The sequence below is a fragment of the Pristiophorus japonicus genome, chromosome 4 (genome assembly GCF_044704955.1).
Source record: "Pristiophorus japonicus isolate sPriJap1 chromosome 4, sPriJap1.hap1, whole genome shotgun sequence".
In the NCBI taxonomy this organism is placed as follows: Eukaryota; Metazoa; Chordata; class Chondrichthyes; family Pristiophoridae; genus Pristiophorus; species Pristiophorus japonicus.
Genome location: NC_091980.1, coordinates 296,322,458 through 296,334,034, shown reverse-complemented (window position 1 = coordinate 296,334,034; position 11,577 = coordinate 296,322,458). Strand labels below are relative to the sequence as shown.

At 43.4% G+C, this 11,577-nt stretch overlaps 1 protein-coding gene across 1 annotated transcript in view; it reads left to right on the top strand.

Annotated features, from left to right (window-relative positions):
* The first annotated feature begins 708 nt into the window (after positions 1 to 708).
* vsx2 (visual system homeobox 2) overlaps positions 709 to 11,577 on the top strand; it is a 62,462-nt gene continuing 51,593 nt past the window's right edge. Inside the window, exon 1 of the mRNA XM_070877577.1 lies at positions 709 to 1,126. Within this exon, the coding sequence (XP_070733678.1) occupies positions 709 to 1,126 (418 nt within the window). The remainder of the gene's footprint in view (positions 1,127 to 11,577) is intronic.

The following is an 11,577-nucleotide window of genomic DNA, read 5'->3' as shown; positions in this document are numbered from 1 at the left end:
TAAAATAGATCAATATTTTTGGTACTTAGCAGCAGTTACAGATGTAAATACATTAATATTTCCACTGTGAGTAAAACAAAAAAACAACACAACAGATGCTGAAAGAAGCCACTTTTAATGCTTGAAATCTCTGCGGGCCAACGGAGTGCACACCTGCGGTTACCCCCGCCCCCAACACACACACACACACACCTTGTTTGTATTCCTAACCGACCGTTAACAAAACAAACAAGCGAAGTGGTTGAAATATCGATTGGGATGGTGCAGTTTTTTTTAAACATTCCTCGCCATTAGTGTCTTGCAAGTTGAGGGGGGGAGAGGAAAGAAACGGGGGCGTGTTGCTATTTTTATTTTAAAAACCTGTTTTGATATATATTAAAAAAACACACAAAGAGTAAATGTAAGCCCGAGATGTGCTTGGAAAGAGATATTGAAGGATTTCCTGACTGTGAAATTGACAGATTGCGTGAAAGCGGTTTTTTTCCCCTTGGAGGAGGGAGGGAGAGAGTTCCTGATTCCCTAATTGTTCCCGTGCCGCTGATTGGTCGCCGAGGTTGTTGCCCCTGGTGGGTTTGCCCCGTTAAATAAATAGGGAATTTGTAAAGGGATCAGACTATTGCACATTGGACAGTGCACTTGGGACCAGTGGAGAGGGGAGGGGGAAAAGAGAGAGAGAAAAAAAACCTAAGCAGAACAAGTTCCCCCAAAATGACAGGCAAAGAAGAAATGGTTTCAGAGAATTTTAGCAAGTCCAAAAGTATTTCGGTTTCCCACAATCTGATTAGCAATGAGCGGTCGAAAGGTCTTCCAGGCTCCGGGAATTCGTCGAGGTGCACAGGTTTTGGGATTCAGGAAATTCTTGGACTGAATAAAGATCCGCCTGCGCCGACGCGGATGCTCTCAGACTCCCCGCCGGCCACGGCGCACCTGGTGGCGGCCAGGACCGTGCTGACACCCGCCGGGATGGGGCTGATCGGCGCCGCCGGGCTGCCGGCTTTTTACGGGCAATCTGCCTTCCTCGACGTCTTGTCTGACCACCCGGGCGTCCACGCAGCTCTTCCCGTACACCTGCAACCCCTACACCGAGCCGCGATCCACCTGGAGGCCAGTCAGGAAGTCAGTTCAGGTGAGAGGGAGAGAGGGAGAGGGAGAGGGAGAGACAGAATCCGCCTGCTGGGTTTGAGACGTACCTTGTCTAGTGCCGGGGCGCAAATCACTTAATTTACTAAACAGCTTCCATGGAGATGCAGGGAACAATCTCCGCGGAATCAAATTTGATCATCCGCTATTTCATAGTAAAAACGTTACTTAGAAATATATCGGACGTGCAGAGATTCGTAGAGCAAATTGATGCATTTAAAAGTATTTTATGATTTTCTCTTCGGTTTCAACCACTGCGATTTAATTACAATCTGCAAACATCGACAGATCATGACGTTTAAATTCCATAACAAACTTTTTTTTTAGGCAAGCTTGAGATTTTCGTTTCAAAAGACATTTTGGTGAAATAATTCGATTTTAACAGATGTCGAGTCGTTGAATTTTATAATATTAAAATAATTGAATGGGATATTAAAACCGCAAGGCATGCACCGTATTAAATGTAGAATCACAGATACCAAAAAAAGCGTTCGCTTGCAGTTATTCTGATACCACTTTACAATATGAAGTCAATGTTTGCTGTCAGTTACATACCATTCAGTTGCATGGGATCAGTGAGGTTCTGATCCAGCTCCATTCCATTCTGATGTTCAGGTATTCCCGCTAATCAGAAAGGGTTTAAATCGAGATTTAAAAAAAAATGCATGTTAGAATATTTATTGTTAAATCTCATGAATCGGGACTGTTGTAAATTTGAACTGGGTATGTCTAATATAATAATATATGCGTGTTTAACAATCTGACAATTCTAATCCAATGCTTTGAAAATGGCTCTGTGTACTTGTACATCACAGCTGCATTAGGGTGTATAAATATAAACTATTCATCCTGTCTCAACCTGGGAATTGTATTCATTTGTTAATGCACTGGAATTTGAAACGGAAGCATCTATATCTAGCCTGTTGCGATTATCACCCGAGAGTATAAATGTCCCCGACTCTCCTCCCCGGGCGAAGAGCGCCAGTGTCGCATTGCCCCGTTTTAGCGAGCTCCCGTACACTCGGTTTGTTATGGTAAGGGAGAAGAAAATCGCACACTCCAATTTAAACTCAAGGATTCTACTTGCATATAATATCAATATAACAACACTTCGGTGTATTTGTATATGTAATCTCTCTTTCTTATATATAAATGCATTAGTATATAAAAATATCAGATCTATACATAATAGAATGATGCATATCTAATGTACAGGGCGATTAGTGTACACTTACTCTTCCTTAGAATTTTGTTTTCGGTCGAAGGCCATGAAAAAAAAACAGAAACGTGTTTATGTATTTAATTGCCAGACATGCAATGCACTCATGCCCCCGTTTCTTACATCTTGAGCTAGTTAATGGAAAGTTGCAGTAAGTGCTTTTGTAAATTGCCTTGTATATAATCATTCAATGCTTTGAACGCGTGTGTGCCAGAATGCGGTAAATGTTGGTGTTTCGATAGCGTGGCTATATATTGGCGCCGTGTCGAATTAATAATATGTAGCATTGCGCTGCAGTAAGAAAGTTTGACTATTTTGGAGCCGTGATTTAAGTTCGAGAGTTGGTCTGATCACGGGTATTACTGTCTGTATTCTGCGGGGGTTGGAGTGTAACTACCATCTGGGTTAGTTCGAGTCCCACACTTGCTGTTGCGGGACTCCGGTCGCTTCATCTACACCATGGAGCCCACTAAATATGACAGATAGATCGATAGGAGAGGTCAGCACACACAGCCAGAACTACGGATTGCACTTTCGGCCTTCGTTACTTGCGGGGCGTCACGTTCTCCAGTGATTTCGGATTGTGAAACTCAAAGCACTTCCAGTCATTGATGGCAGATTGTGGGATTCAATGCATGAGATCTACATGTGCAGGACTTGCATACATACACACGAGGATTTGTATCACATTCTGTTGTAAAAGAACAGTATAGGACATAGCATATAAAACAAAACACAATCACTGGACGAGGTGAGGGGGTGCAGGTTTGTCCCTCCAGTTTTCCCATGACTTGTTTCCTCACGTCCCCGTGCCCCCATATTACTAATGTTCCTTTCAATTCTTTGTACATGTTTGCACCTCTGCTACATCCTATACAATGCTGTCTAATCCTGCACTTCCTTAGAATTGTGTACACCTATCATATACAACCCCATATACCTACTTCTATATATATATACATCATTCATCATATACCTTCACACACTCTGTGTCCCACACAATCCTATAGAGTCACTGTCGCACATAACATAAAGCCAACATTGCACACGATCCCATAGTTCACATTCTAAATATTCCTGTACTCCTTTAGTCATATACAATGTTGTGCTCCATATCCAGTATAACCATATATAACCAGCACCCTCCCAAATCGTGCATGTGGTATGCTGTCCTAAGTACTCGGTCTTAAATTTTCATCGTATACGCAACATCCTACAAAATTATACATATATATATATAATCTTATATACTTATACCATACATCCCATACGTCGAACACTTTTAAGCATTTTGTATCTAATTTAATGTAATTCTGCATGTTATACAGTGCTGTTCAGATAGCACTATATACAAACATACACTGTCGTATTAATCATTTCACAGAGGTAAGCACATCGTACATTGTATACTAATTTGTACGATATACATTTCTACATCCAGCATTCTATACATTGTTATGAACAATGCACTCAATGCAATGATGTATTGTTGACCTAATACAATTCTGTAAGCTAAGTAGTTCTTCTCTCGTCCTATACACTCTGTAGCCGATGCAATTATATACTTCATGCACCAATGCAATCCGATATACTCTGCATCCAATGTGATCTTATAAATCCAGAGCCCCTTACAATCCTACAGTCCTACAATCCTATACAGACCTACACGGCCAGAATTTTATACGAACGTATAAAATCAGCATCCTATACAATACACTGGATATCCAAAATTCCTGCAAATCCTGTTATCATATGCAATCCTACACATTTTAATATACTGGATATGGAGCACAACATTGTATATGGCACAACGAGTACAGGAATACGTTGAATGTGAACTATGGGATAATGTGCATTGTTGGCTGGGCACTACTATGTGCGACAGTGACTCTATAGGATTGTGTAGGACACAGACTATGTGTAACGGTATATGATGAATGATGTATATAGGAAGTAGGTATATGGGGTTGTTTATGATAGGTGTACACAATCCTAAGGAAGTGCCGGATTAGACAGCATTGTATAGGATGTAGCAGAGGCGCAAACATGTACAAAGAATTGAAAGGAACATTAGTAATATGGGGGCACGGGGATGCGAGGAAACAAGTCATGGGAAAACTGGAGGGACAAACCTGCACCCTCTCACCTCGTCCAGTGATTGTGTCTATTATTTTATAGCTTGCCAGTGTGTGGACTGTAACTGATGGCAATTGTAGGGTTGTATAGGACGCCTCTATGCATTATACAGGATGGCAAGCATATGGATTGTATAGTATGTAGAATGTATAATTGTATAGAATGTTTGGAATCTGCGGTGTGGAATGTATGGATTGCATGTGATGTAGCATGTAGGATTGTGCAGGACAGCACGCAGGGTGGCACCAGAAACCATATATAATATAGAGTTATTTCAGGTGTTGGGTGTAGATGGTTAGATAGGACACTAGTTGTATAAGGCTGTATGGAATGCTGGATGAGTGTGATTGTATATAAGTTACTGAGTATATAGAACTACTTCCATTAATATAGCAAATCATCTTGAGGCACTTCGCAGTTGGGGGTTAGACCGAATCAGGAGGAGAGGGAAAGTTAGGGTAGGTGGTCAAAGATGTGTTTTAGAAAGGCTTCTGAAGATAGGTAGGCGGAGATGTGGCGGAGTTTAGGGAGAGTTCCAGAGAGGGCCATAAGACGGTGTAGTCTATACCGCCGAGTGTAGAATGGACACTGGGGGCAGGAACGCACAGTAACCATGAGCTCGAAGAGTAGAGGGAGTGAACAGAAACATAGGGCTACAGCAGGGTGCAGAGCCAGACGGAGTGAGGCCATATATGTAGCTGAGCATGTGGATCCTGAACTCAATGCATTGAGGGGCGAGGAGCCAATATAAATTGGTATGGACAGAGGTTATAGATGAGTGGGACTTTGTGCGGGATGGGATGCACATAATCGAGTATAATCTTGTAGAGATCTATATATCCAACATCCTATATAAGATGCTGGGTATTTAGAGTTGTATAAGATGCGGAGTATATTTGGTCTGTACAAGGTACTGGATGTACAGAGTTTGATAGGATGCTGGTTGTTTATGGTTGTACAGAATACAGTGTATATGAGAGTGTAGGATTCTGGGTTTATGAGTTGTAAAGGATTCTGAGTGTATAAGCTTGTAGAAGACGTTCGGTGTGCCGGATAATGGGTGGATATGACCCTATAGGATGCTATTGTTTGGGTGTGCAGCGTTGTATAGGATACCGTGGGTATAGGATATACGATGTTGGATGCTGAGGGTAATATGGAATCCTGAGGGTATGTGGCCGTATGCTGGGTGTTTAGAGTTATATAAGATGCTGCGTATATGGAATTTTAATGGACGATTGCTGTATAGAATTCTATTACCCACACATGCTGAGATTCCGTGTCAGGTTGTAATATGGAATGGGACTGAGGGGAAGGAATGGAGGGGGGGGGTGGGGGGAGGACACAATATTGGGAACGGCTCACTCCAACGGGTAGGGTGTGCCTGGAACGAGCGAAGCCCATCTCTGGGTAAAACAGATGGATGTTTTATTTAGTGCTGAGTTTTAGGATGTAGACCGGGGGTGGGAACGACAGAGCAATCCGGGCTGTACAGTAACCGGGCAAGGTACAGGGACGCTGAAACTATGGATTTGCAGGGACCTCGCGCAAAGGATGTACACTGTAAAACGGGATGTTGCAGGAGTCAAAATTATACAAGTAACGGGAGCATCCCGATCGTTCAAAACCCACAGGTTTAGATGGAAGGCTTTGAACAGGAATCAAGGGGCCATGCCAGTCTATGGAAGAAGTCGGTCTATAGACAAGTGAAAGGGAGAGAGCGGAGTGCGCCCGGTAACCGGGAGTATATAGAAATGGAAGGAAGAACGCAGCATCTGAAGCATCTCGAATCGTGTAGTAGTATGAGTAGTTGTATACGGATTGACGCGAGGGGTAATAGGGCTGAACGGGTGCAACAGGAGTACACGAATTACAGGATTCGACTGAATTAAGGAGGTTGTACAGGAGTATTATACCGGAATAACAGGTTATACGGGAACGACCAGAATAAAGAGGAGTAGCAGTGCTTTGGGGAATAACAAACACGTACAAGAGTCTGTAACAAGGTAATAACGGAGTACCAGGTCTGTGCAGAGGTAATAAATGTCGAGCTATACAAGAGTATCCAGGAGTAACAGACCCGGACCGGAGTAACACACGTGTGCAGAAGTAACGAAGCCAGCCAGGAGTGATGGGATTATGCAAAAGTTACTGGTTATACAGGACCCTCAGGCTGCCTGAAGCGGTACAGCGATTATAGGGGAACAGTAGCAAGAGAGCACCCGCTTCAGTGTCTGTGATCAGACCGGGCCGTCTCGGAACCCGGCTTCACAGGTGAGCAGAGGTCAGACACACGGCCTGCTGTACTCCCATTGAACCAGTGTGAGAATGTCAAACTTCCCTCGCAATGATAGTCGTTCAAACAAAACCATCCCGGTCCTCCCCCCTCCCAAATCGTAATTATAGATTCATTGGTGTTTTTTTTAAGATAAGACTTGCTGTTACATGTTAAAAATAAATTAAACTACCTAGAAATGGTGTCTCGGTACATTTTAGTCGAAACTTTGAACAAAATAGACCCGTATAAATGCAGGACAGAGCGAGGGAGGGTGCGAACTGATTGACTGACACCTACAATTGCAGAAATACACAACACAAGCTAAATAGATCAACGGACTGACGAGATTCCTGGGTTAAAGATGTTGAACAATGTTGCGAGCAAAAACAAGTTGAATTTATATAGCGCCTTTAACGTAGTAATTCATCCCAGGGCGCTTCACAGGATTGTTATAAGACAAAAAATTGACAGCGAGCCGATGAGCCACTTATATAACCAGTCGCCTGAAACGCTCACTCTGTTTCTCTCCACAGATGCTGCCTGAGATTTCCAGCATTTTCTGTTTTTATTCCAGATTCCAGCATCCGCAGTGTTTTGCTTTTATATATTATATATCAGGCTGGGAGCTCAGGGTGCTGAATTGGGAGGTTATAACCCGGAATCTCCAGCCCCTCCTACCCCTCCCGGGGACACCAGGCTATTTATTGAGTTGAGCAGAAGCTCCCTGTGACATAAAGACACCAAGAGCCCCCGGGACCCCCACACTCCTCCCATTTACCCAATCGGCTTTTTTACGTGAATCAAGCACGTTCATCGTCCCGTTTAACAGGAGATTGGGGGGGGGGGGGGGGCGAATTCCCAGAGAAAGTGTTGGACTTCTGGGCCGCCAGGGGTCGATTTGATTTATTGATAATCGGATCAAGGATGGCGGGAAATTCAGCTCCTCCAACACATTAAATGGGTTCCACTGGAGTCGGCCACCCCGGGACTGTTACTGTATCCCTGTTAATACTATACATGTGTGTATTATGCACGTAAAGACTGGCCTCCTGTACCTCTCCATGGAATTGGATTGGCGCGCTCATAATTCCATAAAGTCTCATTCTTAGTCCCCACTCTCCCCACTATAAATATAAATCGCTTTACTCTTCATCCTGATCCTACCCGGAGTTAATCTACTGCAATGAGCTCGCTAAACAGCTCCCATCTGTCCTGGTGAATTAAATAGAACGGCGCATTTATTAAAAGGAGAATTTATTTCAGAAAATAACATTTTGGTATACAGTGTATGAGCAATTTGAGAAAAGAAACACTTGCATTTCTATAGCGCCTTTCACGTTCCAAAGCACTTTACAGCCAATTAAATACTTTAAAAAAATGTAGTCACTGTTGTAATGTAGGAAACGCTAATTTTCACACAGCAAGCTCCCACAAACAGCAATGTGATAATGACCAGATAATTTTTCAGTGTTGTAGAATAAGGGATACATATTGTCCAGGTCACCGGGGAGAACTCCCCTGCTCGTCTTCGAAATAGTGCCCTGGGATATGGTGAGTGTAGCAAATTTAGTACATAGGAACATAGGAACAGGAATAGGCCACTGAGCCCCTCGAGCCTGTTCTGCCATTCAATGAGATCATGGCTTCATCATAAGCAGTCCCTCGAACGAGGATGACTTGCTTCCAGGAGTTCACAGGTGTTTGAAGGACCCGATGTTCCAGTCCTGAACTCCAATTGAAGGGTGGAAGATGCCTGTGCGTGATTTGTTTTTAACGTGTGGTGACCGTTGCACACCAGCCACCACACGGGGCTTGACAGAGCTAGGTCTTGGTCCAGTGGCAAGGATTAACCAAGATGAATGTAGACCTAACTCCATATATCCACCTTTCATCCATATGCCTTAATACCTTGAATTAGCAAAAAGCTATCAATCTCTGATTTAAAATTAACAATTGATCTAGCATCAATTGCCTTGTGGAAGAGAGATCCAAACTTCTACCACCCAGAAGTGTTTCCTAATTTCACTCCTGCAAAATATGGCTCTAATTGTTAGATTATGTCCCCTAGTCCTAGAATCCCCAACCAGCAGAAAGAGTTTCACTCTATCCACTCTATCTGTTGTTTGGACCTATGGTTCCCAACACTCTCCACCACTGGTCTCATGTCTCATGTCTGGGTCGGTTGTGGACTCATTGATAGAGACTGATTGCTGTGATCAGGAACAACTCCCATTATCGTTGTATCGTGCACTACTCGGATGGTAGAAGGCCAATTAGACGGACCTTGGTCCTTTTTTTAAAACCTAGCAATTCCTATTAATATTTTGCCCTGAGATGTCCCTGGCTCCCATTGAGAACCCACGCCCCTGAGAAGTCTCATTTCAATTGCGCTCAATAAGTAGAGGGGAGGCACTCTACGGTATATTGTTGGGCTCATACTTTTCCTCGGTGGAAAAGTCGATTTTCGAAATGGTTTTAGCGAAGTGAAGGTTTTCATATTCGCAAACCCCACTCCCCTTAGCCCCCCCCCCCCCTCCACAACCAGGAGCAGGTGTGAGACCCTGAACTCTTCCGCGGTAAGCAGTTATTCTGCTCATCGGAACATTTTTGAACGAGCTACACCTTACATTGTTAAATGTATTGTAAAAAATAATCTCGTTGATAGTGCTAAGTGTAACTGGGATAATACTTTTATTCAAAAGCAAAGTATTGCGGATGCTGGAATCTGAAATAAAAACAGAGAATGCTGGAAATCTCAGTGGGTCAGGATCAGGCAAGTTGACCCGCTAAGATTTTCAGCATTCTCTGATTATATATACGTGTGTTATTGGATAGAAGGACCCATCTCTCCTTCCCTTCCCCAACATGTACATGCTGAGTAACGCTTGACATTGTATATGTTAAATGTAATACTTCGCAAAGTGATATTTTACGAAATGGTATTTTATAATCCCCCGTCAATATCAAGATTCTAATTCTAATTGATTCCATTGGGGGGAAAGGGGGAATCACACTGTTCCGGGTTAGGTCGCCCTCGCCAGAATCAGAAATAACTTAACCTAGTGGGATTGTACTTTTTAAAAACGAGTCCCATTACTTGTCCGAAAAGGAACTTTAAGATCAGAGTTTGAAAACAAACTCATTTCAGTACAGAATCCAAAAAAAAAGCTTAGTGAGAATTTGTCTCAAATTAAATAATACAAATCAGGAGAGAAACTACCAGGCAAGAAACAATGTAGTAATAATAAGTTAACATTATGGAATCACAGTAACACAGGAGGCCATTCGGGCCGCCGTGCCTGCACTGGCTGTTTGAAAGAGCTCTCCGATTGGTCCCACTCCCCCTACCCTGCCCCCGATTATACAGACTGCATTGTGACCCACCGACACATTTACACCGCTTTCCCAGAACTGTAAAACCTTAACCTTTTACTTGCATTAGATTGAATCATGCAGGCGGAAGTGTCTGCAGGGAAACAGTTGGTAAAATATTCGCCACAGCAGCCAACCTGTGATGCCCAGGGCTCGACCAACAGGCCCTGGATCCGTTCTAGTTACCAAAAAAAGCAGAGAGAAACTTCACAGAGAGATATTTCAGGGTCCCCCCTCTTCAGTTTCGCTCGAAATAGAGACCAAAGAAAACTTCTCCCTTCCTCAGTCTCCTCTGTGTCCTTTTTGAGCCGATTCACAGTGAGACGAAGGGGCCACCCAGCCCGATCCCAGCTTTCCCCATCTCCCTACCACAGGGATTTCCCAAGGTTGGTGCCGATTCCGGCGCCGCTCCCTCCCGGCTAAGTGTCAGCCTGGTATTGGTGGCGTGGAATTCAAACCGACCCCCGTCTCTCCGCTCTCCAGCTAGTAACCTTTTAAGCAATCACCTTTATAGCACACTGTAAATAAAATGAAACGAGGTGTCTGCTGGATTTGATTCCAACTCCCAGCGAAATCTATTTCCAGCAGTTTGCAGAAAATTAAAACCGATGCGAACGAAAACACAATTGTTATCCTCTTCCCGCCAACACACACACACGCACAGACAACACACAAACACACACATACATAGATACCCATACACGCACACAGACAGACACGCACAAAGATACACACACAGGCAGACAAACGCACACACAGACAAGCACACTGATATACACATACATGCACACACACATGCACAGACACCCAATACATGCACACGGATATACACACACAAACACGCACAGACAGACACACACAGACATTCATACACATAAACACATACACACTTATACACAGACACACATACATACATATATACACACACAACAGACACACACACACATAGACGGACAGACTCTCTCTCACTCTCACACACGCACACACACACACACAGACACATAGACCAACACACATACAGGCACACATACACAGACACCCATATATGCACACAGATACACAGATACACACATCACACATACACACACACCCAGACAGACAGACACATGCACACACAGATACAGACACCCCTACACACACATATAGTGAGACAGACATACACACTTACATACACACACAACAGACACAACTTCAGTCTAAAATCGCTGTGTTCTTTTCCACCAGTTTTGGGGATTGCTGCTGTGAATTTGCTGGATTTTATGTGTTTTTGAAAACCATATAGTCATAAACAAGGCTATACATTCCAGCACAATGTATAGTACCAACCAGAGGATAATGTTGCCATAGCTCTGGGTATGACTATACGTTTCCCATATAAACCAGTCATACCTGACATTGAATGAACCATCACAAGAGGGAAATAAACTGAAAA